The sequence below is a fragment of the Anomaloglossus baeobatrachus genome, chromosome 1 (assembly GCF_048569485.1).
Source record: "Anomaloglossus baeobatrachus isolate aAnoBae1 chromosome 1, aAnoBae1.hap1, whole genome shotgun sequence".
NCBI lineage: Eukaryota > Metazoa > Chordata > Amphibia > Anura > Aromobatidae > Anomaloglossus > Anomaloglossus baeobatrachus.
Genome location: NC_134353.1, coordinates 688,156,868 through 688,173,753, shown reverse-complemented (window position 1 = coordinate 688,173,753; position 16,886 = coordinate 688,156,868). Strand labels below are relative to the sequence as shown.

Sequence of the window (16,886 nt, the reverse complement as noted above, 5' to 3'; positions counted from 1 at the left end):
ATAGAAGTATGGCCGCTTCTCCATTCGTCAGTCCTCATCCTAGAGAAGAAGGAGCGATGCTCATCTCCATCACATTTTATCTCTTAATTGCAGACCATGAACCCAGAAGCAGATTATACTGGTGCATAGAGAAACATCTGTACATAGCTGTGTATTTCCATGTCCCTGTATTCTAGACGTGAAGAAATAATCAAAATTGTTTTGTTCTTACAAAATTTACTAAAGAACAAAACAAAACCATTGCAAAATGTTGTTTTTTTTTTTTTTGTTTTTTTTTAAATTATTTTTCCTGTGAGTGTCTGATGCTATTACTGGGAGAATTTTATATCCTTGAAGCCTCTGACTCCACCAGCAGATAATACTGGTACATAGAGATGCTTCACCACAAAGGAGAAAAAAAAATCTGAAAAAATGTAAAAAAAAAAAAAAAACTCACCAGAAAAAGCCACCAGCCAACAAGGGTCAAAATGAAAACTACTCTTCAGGATGAAGCCGGCCCCCTATGATAAAGGTGGGGGGTAACACAGATGCAGAAATATTTGGGAGGAAAATGGGGGGAGCCTCTTATCCAAATATAGCTTACCAGGAGGTGGAAAATTGGTGGGGGACTGTCTATGCGGCTCTCTGTGTGTGCGGGTGGCCGGGTGCCTATTAGTGCTTGCAGATGGCTGCCTCTCTGTGCGGGTGGGTGTGCAGCCTGCTGGCTGACACTCTGTGCGGGCGACTGTCTGGCCGTATGGACTGTGGTGGCTGTGCTGGCAAAGGAAGCTGCGGTGGCTGTGCGGCGAGTGTCCCACATTGTCTGTCCGCGATCCGGGCTTCAAATGATGGTTCCCGGAGTCAGCGTGTGCGCAGATGGAGCTCTTGGGTGAGAGCTCCATCTGCATATGTGCCGCTCCGGGCACCATTTCTTTGAAACCTGACAGAGCATCTGGGACACTCTCCGCACCGGCCTGCTCTACCACACAACCACTGCAGCTTCCGCTGCCAGCATTGACCCGCCGCCGACACTGACCCATCGCCGCCGCCAGCACTGACCCGCCAGCACTGACCCGCTGCCAGCACAGCCTCTGCCTTCTGTGACCCCCCGTTCCACCACCGCTGCCACCCCCTTCCGGTAAGACAAAACCAGAGTATAAGATGGACCCCATTTTTTTTTTTATTTTTTTTTTTTTTTTTAACCTTTGTTATCTCTAAATTTGGGGTGCATCTTATAAAACGAAAAATGCAGTTAGTTTCAATCGCCCTCCTTTTTCCCAATTAACAAAAAATTAAATAATAAAGGGAAAAAACAACTAAACTGATAGGCCCCCCCCTCAAAATATAAAATACTTATATTTTTTTACGTCATTTCTTTATTTTTTCCTCATAAAGAGTCTGCATGAGAAAAATCAAAGCATGAGGTGATTGGCAGCGTTTATCTGATCACACGCACCCATACAAGTCTATGGTGCATGTGAAACATCGGATTACGCTCGGATGACATCAGTACAGTCCGATATACTCAAACACAGACAATAGAGAAGGTGGAAAAATTAAAGAAGTTGTCCAGTTAACAGCAAGATTTAGGGGGGGGGGGGGGAATCAGTTCTAATATGTGCCTCCCCACACATCTACTATGTTATTTTAGCAATATTACCTTTTTATCGTGCTTTAGTAGCACGTCCTCATTGCTGGCTCCAGCTCTGATGGGGTTAATCTCTCTCCTGACTTCCTGGGTTCAGTTCCTACAACTTCCATGAACCTTTTCAGTAACCAGCAGTCTCTCACACCCACTCAGATCTCCATCCAAACTGTTCCCTCCCCTCCTTCCTGTGTGCACTGCCCAAATATGGTAATAGAGCTTGTTGTACAGGTGATAGTTGAGAATGTTGGTGACATGCTCCGCTCTGACACATGCAGTGTTACATGTCACAAACTTGTCAGTGTCTACCTGTGTCCAGTCACCTGTACTGCTCGTGGGAGTACAGGATCACACTGCTTGGCCCCGCACGCTGTCCTGACAGCTGAGCATAGCGGGCGGCTGTGCTGGATAGTGCAGTCACATACTGTACTCCACACTGGCGCTCCGTACCTCACAAATCTGCCAGATGCTAAGCCCTACTGTCCACACCAGCGCCGCGTACCTCACAAATGTGCTGCCGGATGCTAAGCACTCTTCACCCCTCCACACTGGCGCCCCGTAACATCCACCGGATCCTCCCCTCGATGCTGGACTGTGACTGGGCTGTGGGCGGTGATTACCGCACGTCAATCAGGGTGAGTGGCGCTGGCATCCCCTGATGTCATGTTAACTTCCAGGCTCTGAAAGTTGACGTTACATCAGTGGACACCAGTGGCCACAGCAACCAGGGGTGTGTGACTGGCACTGAGAGAGGAGGATAGCGCCACTCAGTGCCAGAACTGGAGATAGATGCCAATTAAGAAGACAACTGAAATGGTAAGTTACACTTATAGAGAAAATAAAAAAAAATGGATGAACCACCTCTTTAATCTCTCGCTCTTCACCTTACCCGTGATCTGATTCTCACATGTGAGGGAATCTGAGCACAGTAGATGACCTTCGGCTCACACTTGCAGTGGAGTCTAAGCCGAGTTTCATTAGCATGTCACACCGATTCTCTAGCATCAGATGCTAAACGCTCGTCTGACCCGGATTTAGTTTTGTTTCACCATAATTGTACTGGTAAGTAGACTCGTTTCATTTATCTCGCACATTGATCTCTGTAAGGCCGGTGTTATGTGACGCCCTGGACAAGCCAGGTTGTCACAGGTAGGCCCTTACACAAACGCCCCCCCCCCCCTTAATAAGGTGACAGCAGCCAACCTACAAAACCTTGTCACCTCCCTCGGGGTTTGATGTTCACACCAGAGGGTGGAGCCAGGTGGTTGGCCACGCCCATCAAGGAGTTCACAGGCCCTGAGGCAGGAAAAACGAGTAGATTAGGCTTGACAGGGAAGTGGAGTTCAAGTGCAGACCTGTGACCAGGTCTGCCATAGTCTAACACCAGGTGTCTGGATCGGTGCCCAGTCACCTCTGGCAAGGAGGCAGACGGTGGTGGCCGCCTGCAGGAGCTTGGACTACAGCCAGTGGAACCGTAAGGACCGCCGGTAACAAACCGGGGAACCGATTGGAAACCGGAGCACCAGGAAGGGTACTCGGACCCAGTACGAGGCCCAGAAACAACTGGACAGAGTCGAATCAACTGATTGAGGACTGGACTTTAGGCCCTTTCCCACCTAAGACCCGACTGAACGCAACAGCCCCACCATAGGGATAGAAAGCCACCGCCCAGGCATAGAGATCCCACGGGCCAGCGTCTGCGGGCAAAAAGGCTCTTCTGGCACACACAAAGCTGGGGAGCGGACTACCCTTGCTCAGGCACAGGAGTCATCATTCCATTAAAAGCGAGGTGCAGGAGAAAGGCGGAAACCACCAACCTGAAAAGGGGAGAAGCGCAGCCGGCTGCGGGCACCGTCCACCATCTTGTCTGGTTTACCAGAGACTCTAGTGTGTCTGTCATAGTGAGTATAACAGTGCCCTCGGGCCGCACGCAGCACTGCACCGCAATGTCACGCACTCCCCCAGCCTCTCATCCCACGGGCCCTGGGACCATCACCCCCCTACGCACGGAGGGGTTAACACCAAGCTGCGCAACACCGTCCCCGGGAGCCTAGTCAATGGCAGCGGTGGTGTCCATCTATTCACCACAACCCGTGGGTGGCATCACGAACTTAAACCCCCAAACAACCGCGGCCCCGGCCGTGGACCACCCCACCGTACATCACCACCCCCCTTCACGTAGTGCCAGCAACCTCCCTTCAGAGCGACGTGACCTCCGGGTCCGTGAGGAGCTTGAGCCACCCACCGATGAGCACGGATCCAAGCAGCTCTGCAACCGGCCGGGGCGGTACAGTTACACTTGCGCATATCTAGCGCAAGTCTCGCATTGCATCACCTGGCATAGCCTGATGCTCTCCAGACAGGAGCGTTTCAGCTGCATGGTTGTGTAATGAAGGTACAAAATTACTTCTATTCTTAGTCTGCACCATCGGGTAGCTGTTGGGGTGGGGTGAATGAGCTGACAAGTTCCATTTAATGGGTAAAGCTTAGACCCCATCAATTGTCCCAATATGTGACATACCTTTTTAACATGCCATGGTGGGAAAAACCACATGGTAAGGGCATCAGATATAATTTTTATTATATTCATTATGTACCTAGACTGATATGGCGTTCCCAATTTCACTCTATAATCCTCGGGCCTTTCCCTGTGTTGGTTGCAGTCCTGACTTCACGAGCATCTGGTGACCGCTTCATTAGATTAGACTTGTTATAAACTGGATCACATGTTTTGAATTTCATTTAGTTCAGTTTTCGGTAATGCTTATATCATTTTAGGGTTTGGGTAAAGAATAAAGATCCTATGGCGCATGATGTCATTACATATGTTGGAATACCAAAAATATAATTGTGTCTTCTACTTGAAGAGCCAAAATCTAGCTACACTAATATTTACACTGTGTATAATTTTTAGTCCATTTTATATTTTTGACGATTCCGGTAATTAATAAAGTTAAACTACATTGCGATCATTCAATCCAAAAGATTAATAAACTTGAAACCTGAATATTTCAGAAAGTGCAACTGAGGTTTTGTTTTTCTTAGGAAACTATCTTTTGCACACTAACAGTGGCTCAATAATTATGCAGTTATTATAATGAAAAATGTAAATTTCGCCATCCGAATTGTTTTAATTTCTTAGGCTACATTCACACTTCCGTTGTTTTAAATCCGTTGTTTTAAAGATGTCAACTGACGCAACGGATGTCTTATTTCACAGGATTCCATTCACAGGAATTGTATGAAAAAACGGATCCGTCGCATCCGTTACATCCGTTGTGCGTCCGTTTTTTGACGTTTTTTGATCCGTCGTGATCCCTTTGTTTTGGACAGCCCAATGCGTGTGCCAAACATGCTGGGCATGCTCAGTGGAGCATGACGGAATCCAGCACTGGCTTCCGTCATGTGACGGATTACGGCGGAATCCAGCACCATAGACATCCATTATTGCTCTTGACGGATTGCGACGGACACCTGCGGAGTGTGTTTTGTTTTGTTGTTTTGTTTTTTTTTGGGTTTTTTTTTTTTTTTTACGCTCCAAAAAACATTACATTCAGCGTTGCTCCCACCTGACGGTCAGTCAGTAAATGACTGATCCATCACACGGCGGATGCAATGCAAGACCATCAGTCACAGTCCGTCGCTATTAGAAATCTATGTGGAAAAAACAGATTCCTGCAAAATATTTTGCAGGATACAGTAATTCTTCAAGGTGGCGGATTGTGACTGATGGAAAACAACGGAAGTGTGAATGTAACCTTCAAGTGAGAATAATGAATAATAACCATGCAACTCAAAATGTATAAAAATTAATTTTTGATATGTACATAAAAAATATCAGTGACCAATATCGCTGGTGTCTGCATGTCTGGTAGTTTTAAAACACATACTAACAGTGCACTCTGGTGCCGACTTGTTACTGCTGATCTGAGCCGGCGAGAGCGCGCTCTGTCATTATGCACACAGTGACGGAGCAGGGACTATCCAAGCCCCTGAAACGACCATCACTGATAATGCTTAGTTTAAGGGTGGGTATAGAGGCTGCTGCCGTGACTGTTGCCTCTGCACCCTCATGACGCTTTGTTTGAGTTTCCCAGCATGCACTGGTGTTCTCAAACAAAGCGTCAAAAAAAAAAATAATGAGGTTAGTGAAGGAGAGGATGTGTATGTTTGTTTGTTTATATTATGGTTCTAAAAAGGGATTTGGGATGAAAATTACTTTATATTGGGCAATCTCTTTAAGGCCTTTACTGGTGGAGTGCATTGATGCATGCAATGGAGCATTATCCTGTTTTAAAATAAGGTTTTCTTGAACAATGCAGGCTACTACTTGACAAAGCATCTTTTAAAAACTGGCAGTAGGTTAGGAGTTTATCTTGAATTTCTTCAACCCAAAAAGGTCCAACTACCGGTAGCGCATCTTTAATAATACCAATCCATAGCTGCACACCATCTCCACCTTGCTGGCATCTGAGTCGAAGTGAAGGTCTGTACCCGTTACTGATCCAGCCATGGACCCATCCATCTGGTCCATCAAGAGTTGCTCTCTTCATTCCATAAAAGTAGTCATCTGGATAAGAAATTACTCTAAAAGAATACAAAGCACCTTACAAATACTGTGTAACATAAAGGACAAATCTCAGGTAGCCAGTGTATCTAGGAGTTGTGCCTAATCTCTGAATCATGCCCTGTTAGTGTGCTAAGCCAATAATCTGAGCATTAATGTTTATTCCGAGTCGGGTGAGAGCTACTGGCCAGGCCTTGTCTCCTATATGACCGGCTTTAGTCAGGTCTGTAACTTCATCTTTCCAGATACTTCACTATTGTCACCTGATAATTAATTGTTCTGTTACATCCAGGATGTGATGTACTAGACCTTCACATTATACCATAAGGATATTGTTTACAAAGCTATTTTCCTGAAAAGAGGCTGCATAGTTGGATACTAGTAGGGATTCTCCGAATTATATGGAGTCGTGATGTTATGTCCTGCCATGTGTGAAAGACTTCAATCTGAGAGTTATAAATTGCAAACAAATTCAGGAATAATGCCAGGTAATAAACTGATAACGAGCCAGGATAATTGTAATCCATAACTATCCAATATACAGAAAGCCCATCTGAATGGAATTGTGTTTTGTTCGGTGTTTTTTTTTTTTTTTTGTTTTTTTTTTAATCTCCATTGGTCATTGCTTCTATTTATTCACTTACTTTTTGAAGGTCCGTATCTAGAATCGGAGGAACTTCTGACCATGCCTTCAGGTATAGTTATGAAATCATGTCACAAATTGTCTGCATCTCATTGCATAGTGTCCTGTATATACGATAGTTGGCCATTCTCTAAAACTTGTTCTTCCCATGTTTGCGTGGGTTTCCTTCAAAACTCCAAAGACATACTGATTGGGAATTTAAATTATAAGCACTGTGGACATTAATGGCGCTATATCAGCAAAGCGTAATAAATAATTCTAATACTATGTAAAGATTGGTCGCAGTGGTACAAATTGTAGGAATCCTTACTGTTTGCTCTTGTGAACGGTAGCTGATATTTAGCCAGGGTTTATGGTTCTGTAGCCTTGGGGTATATTCACATGTTTGTTTGCCGCAGGCAAAACCTGCTCTCTTGGCAGTAAAGAAACTGCTTACAAAAAGCAGATCTTGGTGCGTTTTTTGTTTCTGTGATTCTGGTGCAGATTATATAGTGTCATATGATGACGTATGAATCCAACTGGAAAAACTCAAAGACCCAATATCAAATTGTAGGCGTTCACTGGGATACCCTTACCATGTAGAGTGTAACATCATCACTCCCTATATCTCCAAACTGTTAGAGAACCAGAATGCAGAGTCATGTGTACTTCAATCCCCTCACTCAATGGGAATGGTGAAATATTCATTGTGCTCCATACAGTCGTGACAAGAGTTGAGAGAGTACCTAACTATTTGTATTCGCTATAGTCATAACGGATACTGTCTAATACTCGAGTATTCATTGCAAAGTAACGAGTAACCAGAATTCTGCACTATTCGCTACTCGCACTAATAGTACGGCATTCGGGTTACTCGTTACTTTGCGAGTTTTTCTCCATTGACGTGCATATTCATTCCGAATAGCGTGTGCAATGCGAGTATTAGACAGTACCCTTTATGACTATAGCGAGTACGGATAGTTAGGTACTCGCTTAACTCTAGTTGTGACCACAGAAAATGTAAAGGGGATCAGGACCCCTGTTCTAGTGATCAGAGTAGGGCCCAGGAATCGGGTACCACGTAAAAAGGTGACACATAATCTCAATAAATGGAGTTTTCCAGAAACACAAGGTATTAACCTAAAAACCCAGTATCCTGCCATTTTAGCATAGCTCCATTCTCTGGTCTCCTACTCTATTATTTTACTATGCACTGTATAGAGTATGATAGAACACATGCCTACTTACCACAAAGGTATCAGATCTGTGCCATTAATCCACTCTGTGCTCATACAAACTAAATCCATGCACTTGGTTTTGCCCCTTCTTTAGGGCTACTGCACACTACCTTATAACTTTGATGAGAGCTATCTAATATTTTATCGGATAGCACTCAGTAGACCAGTGTTAGACCAGTGTTCTACTATGAAGCAGTACAGAGCTATAATTTTTATACCGATCCAGCATGATAAAACAATTGCTGCATGCTTTGAGTGCCTCTGCAAAAAAGATCATGCTCCCCAAACAAGAGTATGGGTGCATGTGAAACAACGGACTGCACTCAGATGACATCCAAGTGCAGTCCGATATATGCAGAAAAGATGGAGAAATTAAACTCTCCATCTTCTCCTCACCTGTACTCCGATTTTCGCATCTGATCATAGTAAATGACACTTGGATCACGCTCACAGAATCTGAGACGAGTGTCATTAGTATATCGCACTAATTTTCTCACATCGGATGCTTTAGGCTACATGCGCACGCTGCTTTTTTTGCTGCGGTTTTGTTGTCAGAACTTTCTGACATTTGACTTCCCAGCAATGTCTATGAGAAGTCAGATTTGCTGTGCACACACTGCAGTTCATTTGTCAGCGTTTTATTTGTCAAAAGTTTGTGACAAAAAAATGCAGCATGTTCATTCTTCCTGCGTTTTTGTCAACATTTGTCACAAAAACGCAGCAAAAACGCATGTTGTGAAAAACGCACCTACAATTACAAGCATTTTTTTGACATTTCCAGGCTCTCTGACAAGGTGCAGTTTTGGCTGCATTTTGGCTGCAGTTTGTGAACACAAAAAGATGCAGCGTGCGCATGTAGCCTAACGGTGTGACCTCGGCCCGCGGGATCAGAATGAAGTCAGCATGAACGTTAGCAGACTTCATTGTCATCCCACGGCTCTGTCTGTGTGTCACGGCATGATTTTCGGTCACCGGTGAAGGTCTCACCGGTGACCGCAAATCCCCTGAGTGACTGCAGTGATCTGCGCTATCAGCGGTGCCGTCACTGAGGTTACCCACGGCCACAGCAGAAGTCCTCCCGCTGAGATCTGTGGCCGCGGGTAACCTGAGTGACGTCTTCGCTGATAGCGCGACTCACTTCAGTCACTGCGGGGAGCTCACAGAGAGTGGTCGTGGTCTGTGACCGCTCTGTCAGCTTCTAATGTAGCAGAGCTGAGAGCATCGTGGGACCTCTGTGGGTTACGTCGGACCTGGAGGGGTATTTGGGGACTTGAATAAAGTGGTGAGAGAGGGTGGGGTTTTTTTTGTCATTTATTTCAAATAAAGTATTTTTTGGTGTATGTCTTATTTTTTTTTTTTTTTACTTACAGGTTAATCATGGAAGGTATCTTGGGGAAGACGCCTGCCATGATTAACCTAGGACTTAATGGCAGCTATGGGCTGCCATTAACTCATTATTACCTTGATCGCCACCGCACCAGGGCAAATCGGGATGAGCCGGGTAAAATCCCAGGACTGTCGCATCTAATAGATGCGGCAATTCCGGGCGGCTGCTGGCAGATATGTTTAGGGTGGGGGGGCTCCCCATAACGTGGCGCTCCCCATCCTGACAATACCAGCCTCCAGCCGTATGGCTTTACCCTGGCTGGTATGAAAATTGGGGGGGGACCGCACGCCGTTTTTTTTTTTTGTTTTTTTTTTAAAATTATCTACTTATTTAATTTACTGCACGATATAGACCCGCCCACCGGTGGCTGTGATTGGTTGCAGTGAGACAACTGTCACTCAACGTGGGGGCGTGTCTGACTGCAACCAATCATAGGCGCTGGTGGGCGGGGAAAGCAGTAAATACGTGATGGATTAATGGGCGGCCGGCATTTTCAAAAGAGGAAAAGCCGCCGGAGCTTTGTGACAGCCATGCAGCGCCACGCCGGGGATCTGTGAGTATGAGAGAGGGGGGGAGAGCGAGAGACCGACAGACAGAGAGACCGCCTGACAGAGATAGAGATTGACCGACATCGAAAGACCTCACTCATTTCCAGTGTTTTCTGCAACAAGCGATAAATGTATTTAGAAAAACACATGTCACTAGGATGGTGTGTGTGCTGTCCGTGTGACATCCGTTTTTTATCACGCATCCATAGTTTCATTGGGGAGACACGCACGAGAAACTCACCAAAACGCAGCATGCTGCTATTTATTTTATTTATTTATTTATTTATTTTTTCTCTGATTTGGACTGAGAAAAAAAAAAATAGCAGATGGGAGCTGCCTCATTGATTAACATTGGTCCGAGTGCAATGCGAGATTTTCTCGCATTGCACTTGTGTGAGTTATTCGCAAGTGTGAAGCCGGCCTTAGAGTGAATGCAATACATGTTGGTAATACTTTGACCCCATACAGGATTTCCTCTGCGACTAATCTATTTTTCTCAAGCACATATGCTGAATTCACGCTTGAATCTTAGCAGCCTATTCCTAGGAGACAGCCCAGTATAAAAATACTCCCATTATGCCAAGGAAACTTCTGACAGATGCTGTGAATTTGTAGGCCTGTACTACGGTAGATCCAGCGATGCATGTGGAGGTAATTGTTAGTTCCTGGCAATAAATATATCAAACTATACACACATTTTATTTCTATAATAGTTATATCCATATTGTTCAAGAGTCTTTAGCAGATGAGGGCAAAAAAATTATGTTAAGTAAGATTGCTTTACAAATTAGAAATGTTAATATTTTATCTTCATAAAATGCAAAGTAAATGACAATAAGAGAAATCTAAATCAATATTTGGTGTGATCACCTTTTATCTTCAAAACTGCAATAATTCTTCTAGATACACTTGCACAGTTTTTGGAGAACCTCAAAAGGGAGGTTGTTCCAAACATCTTGGAGACACTAAAGGGGGGGCTTTACACGGTAGCGATATCGCTAGCAATTTGTAGCGATAGCGAGCGTGTAAGTACCCGCCCCCGTCGCGCATGCGATTGTTTGTGATCGCTGCCGTAGCGAACATTATCGCTACGGCAGCATCACACATACTTACCTGGTCGGCGTCGTCACTGTGACTGCCAAACAATCCCCCCTTCAAGGGGGAGGGACGTTTGGCATCACAGCGACGTCACCGCATCGTCACTAAGCGGCCGGCCAATCAAAGCGGAGTGGCGGAGTTGAGCAGGATGTAACATCCCGCCCACCTCCTGCCTTCCCAATTGTGGCCGGCGGCAGGTAAGGAGACATTCCTCGCTCCTGCGGTGTCACACATAGCGATGTGTGCTGCCGTATGAGCGATGAACCACCTGGATAAACAACCCTTACCGATTTTTGAGTTTGGGACGACCTCTCCATGGTGAACAATTTTCACCATTTTTGAGGTCGCTTAAGGTCGCTGGTCAGTGTCACACGCTGCGATATCGTTAATGACGCCGGATGTGCGTCACTAACAACTTGACCCCGACGACAAAACATTAACGATATCGTAGCGTGTAAAGCCCCCTTTACTCCTCATGCACCAGAGAGGCATCTGATGGGCTCCAAACTTATTCGCCAGCAGGAAGACCACACCAAACATACAGCCAATGTCATTTATGAACGATCAGAAGTGCAAAGAAAAACAAAGTCTTTGAAATGATATGGCCCACAGTCACAAGGACATACCTCTCCAACTGTTATGGCAGTGTCCAGGATCTGGGGAGACTACAGATTCTTGCACCCTGCTTGCTGACTTCTCTGATGTCTGTGATCAGAGCAGGCATACTCTGGCGTCAGCCCACGTATTCATAGGCAGGCTAGCAAGCGCAAATCCTGCATCTACTCTTCTTTGGTTAGACCTCATCGAAAATACTGTGGTCAGCACTGGGCACCGCATTTTTAAAACAGACCTCAACAAACTGAATCAAGTTCAGAGAAGAGCAACCAGAATGGTGAACGGTCTACACACCATGACCTATGAGGAACTGTTACAGTATTTGGGAATGTTTAGCTTTCAAAAAAGACTGAGATGAGACTAAATAGCTGTCTCTACATCTCAAGGGCTGTCACACTATAGAGGGATCAGCACTATTCTCATTTGCACAAAGAAAAACTAGAAGCAATGGGATAAAACTGATTAAGAGGAGACGCAGATTATATATTAGAAAAAACTTTTTGAGAGTGATCACAAAGTGGAACAGGCTCCCACAAGAGGTAGTGAATTGCCCTTCAATGGAAGTCTTCAAAAAGAGACTGGACCGACATCTGTGTGGGATGATATAGTGAGTCCTGGTGTGAGCAGGGGGTTGGACTAGATGACCCTGGAGGTGCCTTACAACTCTAACATTCTATGACTCGATGATCTCTGCTGGACTGCTTGTTAGTCTTCTTTGATCACATGGTGTGGGGGAGCCAGTCACATTCGCTCCTGTCCTATACTGTATATGCTTGCTTGACTCTTCTTTTCATGCCAGCTATAGATTCCCTATACTGGTCTGTTGAGGTAGTGTGATCCAGACTAACTGGTGGTTGTAGTACTTTGTTGTTGTGAGTGGTTGTGGTGTTAACCCTTGTTGTTCTTTTGTTGCTGCCTTTACTGCTTTTTGCTTTTCTTAGTCTCTTACTGTGTGTTCCTGATAAGTTGCAGTGTGTCTGAGGTTTTTTTTTCCCCCTGTCTTAATTTGTGTCGCCATCACACTCTTACCCCTTCCTTCCATGAAGGGAGGGGGGGACATATTAGCTTTACTCAGGAGTATTGTAAGGCAACAGAACTCTGGCATCTCCACCGTCAAGGGTAATCTGGAGGTTGGGGATAGCGTAGGGTTCCCCGGCGAGCGTGAGGGACAGTATAGGGTTCCCCTGTGCCTCGCTATCCTACAGTCACATTGTGACACCCCAACAGAGCCCTTATTTTAATATCATCAATCCTGTGTGTAATTACATGAAGACTCAGAAGGATTTGGGACAGCCTACATCTCCAGATCTGTGGTTTGTTCTCCAAGATGTTTGGAACAACTTCCTGTTGAGTTCCTTCAAAAACTATGTGCAAGTGCTTTGTTGCTATTTTGAAGGTCACACCAAATATTGATTTTGTTTAGATTTGTCTTTTGTTCATTCACTTTGCATTTCGTGTGTGTGTGTGTGTGTGTGTGTGTGTGTGTGTGTGTGTGTGTGTGTGTGTGTGTGTATATATAATTACAATGTTGCAATATTTTCTCTCTTCTTTCAATCTTCTAGATTTACTACTAATAGACATGAAAGCATCTCCTCTCTGGTCAATCAATTAAAGAATACCGCTGTACAAGATGGGGAATAGACTGCCTTCTTCTGGGGCGGTGGTTAGATTTTGCCAGAAGCTGAACAGGGTGAAGACTTTGGAGGATGACCTGATGGAGACATCATTTAAAAGATGCCTTTCAACCCTTGACCTCACCCTTTTGGGTGTAGGAGGAATGGTGGGTTCTGGTCTGTATGTACTGACTGGCACAGTGGCCAAGGAGATTGCAGGCCCAGCTGTTGTCATTTCATTCCTTATTGCCGGTATTGCCTCTCTTCTTGCAGCTCTCTGCTATGCTGAGTTTGGTGCAAGGGTGCCAAAGACTGGATCTGCATACATGTTTACTTATGTTTCAGTTGGTGAACTATGGGCCTTCCTGATTGGCTGGAATGTCATCCTGGAATATATGATTGGCGGGGCAGCGGTTGCACGAGCGTGGAGTGGATATCTGGACTCTATATTTGATCACAAGATCAAAAACTATACTGAAACCCATATTGGAACGTGGAATGTCCAGTTTTTGGCTCACTACCCTGATCTCTTAGCTGCTGGAATATTGCTGTTTGCTACAGCATTTATTTCTTTTGGGGTAAGAGTATCCTCTTTTCTGAACCATATTTTTGCTGCGATCAGCATGGGAATAATACTTTTTATCCTTATATTTGGGTTTATCCTTGCAAACCCCAAAAACTGGTCTGCTGAACATGGTGGTTTTGCTCCCTATGGCTTCTCTGGCATCATGTCTGGTACTGCCACGTGTTTTTATGCCTTTGTAGGCTTTGATGTTATTGCAGCCTCAAGTGAAGAAGCAAAGAATCCTCAAAAAGCCATTCCCATAGCAACAGCTGTGTCATTAGGCGTAGCAACAGGGGCCTATATCCTCGTGTCTGCTGTTTTGACTCTAATGGTGCCTTGGAATACATTGATGCCAGACTCTGCTCTTTCTGATGCATTTTATAGGCGAGGTTATTCATGGGCAGGATTTATTGTAGCTGCTGGCTCCATTTGCGGTAAGTGAAATTTGTATTTATTTTACGTCACTTTGCTTTTGGTATAGCTTAGTGATCTACAGTATAATAATCATTAGCCTATAGTGTACATAAACTAAGTTGTATTCTTTGTATTATCTCAAGATCTTTGTTGTGCCACCCCTGGGCAATTTTATTACATATGCAAAGGTTGAAGAAAAATAAATAAATAATGGCACCCAATGGTGGTGAAAGCTTGGATTTGCACATCCGATTTGAGCTGAAGCCAGAAAGGAATCCAAACGGAAAAAAACTAATAAAGGAAAGACTAATACTTTGTATCTACTTAGGTGATTTGCTCAAACTTTCACAAAAAATGCATTTATTATCCTAATCCTTAAGGAGTTCTCAAATTTGGAAGTTAAACCCTATTCAATGGATGGGAAATGGCTTCCAGATTGCTGGGTAGTTGTCCTTTGGGACCCCTACTGGTCCCAAGAATTGGAGCCCTGTTTGAATGCTGCAGCTGTCAATCAACCATGCGTACTGCCCCTCCATTCATTCTTGTAGAGTGCCAAAGATCAGTCGAGTGCAGCACTCAGTTATGTCTTGCATTCACAATAAGGATGAATGGAGCACTCTCTGGATCAGTGGAGTTCCAGCAGTCATATGTCCAGCAATCGAGATATGATTCTCTTACCTGTGTAATTTGGGATACCGTCCAAACCTGAGAATACTCCTCTAATGATGTTATCCTACAACCAACATTTATCACCTATCTACAAAATTGGGGATAAATGTAGGATTAGTGGGGGCTTGGACCTTTGCCGTTTACAAGAAAGGAGTCTATTACCCCTTGTGTGATGGAGCATTGTGAATACTGTTCTGTTCAGTGATAGCATACGTAATAATTACAATCTGAGGGACTGATTCCATTTGCAGGATGATTTTACACTCCCCTTTTAAAAAGGTTTTGTTTTTTTTGTTTTTTGTCTTCCAAATTCTTAAAACTGATGAGTGTGGTTCAAAAATTGCTCATTTTGTTTTTTTTAAACTGTTTTGTGACGTTCTAGTGCAAAATGTTGCATGTACCACTAAAAAGTCGCAAATTATCATGTGTTGATAAAATGTATTTGGAGACTACAGTACATTTGCGCAAAAATGTTGCAACCTTTTTAAAAATTCACAACTTAATGAATCGACCAAGAACATCTGAAAAGCCCAAACTTCACCCACAGTGATGAACGTAACAAAAAATATGATAAAAAATAGGTGAATACATAATATAGACTTTAACTACTTACTATCATACACTTGATACATCTGGGCAGTCCACACTTTACACTGCAAAATTCAAAAATATCAGTGCACAAGATCATGTAGTTGTGGGGTGGGGAGCCGGCTGTAACACATGGCTAGACTTCCCAGTGAGAAAACAAGCCGGGTTTATTACCATCATTACCTTCTGGTCCTCTGTATACAGAGCACTGAACCACTGCTTGTGTATACAGATAAGGAAGCCATATATAACCGAGAGAAAAAATAGCCAAAACCAAGAATAAAATGTATAACGTTTATTAATAAGATATAAAATATGGCAAGGTAAAGGGTAATGATTAGGGATGATCGAATACCTCAAATATTCGGCTTCACGAATATTTTTCCGAATACCTTGCCGCTATTCGACTATTCGATGCAAAATGTAAGTCTATGGGTAGCCCGAATAGTACCGAATAGTTGTTATTCGAGTTTTCCATAGACTTACATTGCGCATCGAATATTCACGAACAGTCGAATAGCGGCGAGGTATTCGCAAAATATTTGCGAAGCCGAATAATCAAAGTATTCGATCATCCCTAGTAATGATGCAAGTGCAATAAAGCACCACAAAGACGACACAGCAGGGGCACAAAAAAGAGCAGCAAAAATAAATGTATCACAACAACAGTGCAATATGTGTATGGCTATAAAGGCTAGTCCGCAAAAAAAGGTATACACGATATCAATAAGATGCACAATAATATAATCTAACCATAATGTACTGTATTAAAAATGTGTACTGTAGTGATATGTATTAGAAATAGTAGGCAAATCAGAAAATTTAGCCAGGGTATATAAATGCAGATAACCATGTGTTACCAAACGAGAAATATATGCTGATCAAGAAGTAGACCTGACAATATGTAAAAAAACAGGCAGAGCACCACAATGTATAAAGGTAGAAAGTATCCAAAGTCATAGGTGTATACCTAAAGCCATGTCCCACCGCTGCTGTGCCGACACCAGGACCCTACACATGTTTCGGCATGTAGCCTTCGTAAGGGCAGTGTGGTCACTATGTTGCCATGTTCCACCCTTTAAAGTTCTTTTAAGGCTTTATAGTGGGCATAATGTGTAAAATAAATGGAGAAAAGTAGAAGTAAAATTAAAGAAGCATAGCTAAATAAAACAAAATTTAAGAGACACTGCCATTCAGAATCTCTGTTTCTAACTCTGCACTCATTGGAAAAAAAACAAAGCCTGTCCACGAAATAAAACTACTATGGAAAAGGTTAAGCAATTTAAAATGTATTTAGCGGACGTTTTGTGGGAACTTGACACCGGATTTGTCCCTTTT

The 16,886-nt window shown here is 43.8% G+C and overlaps 1 protein-coding gene across 1 annotated transcript in view; it reads left to right on the top strand.

The window, feature by feature from the left end:
* Positions 1-16,886, top strand: part of SLC7A4 (solute carrier family 7 member 4) — a 46,702-nt gene that overhangs the window by 15,866 nt on the left and 13,950 nt on the right. The window contains exon 2 of the mRNA XM_075320185.1: positions 13,262-14,311. Coding sequence (XP_075176300.1) covers positions 13,330-14,311 — 982 coding nt within the window. The 5' untranslated portion in view covers positions 13,262-13,329. The remainder of the gene's footprint in view (positions 1-13,261; positions 14,312-16,886) is intronic.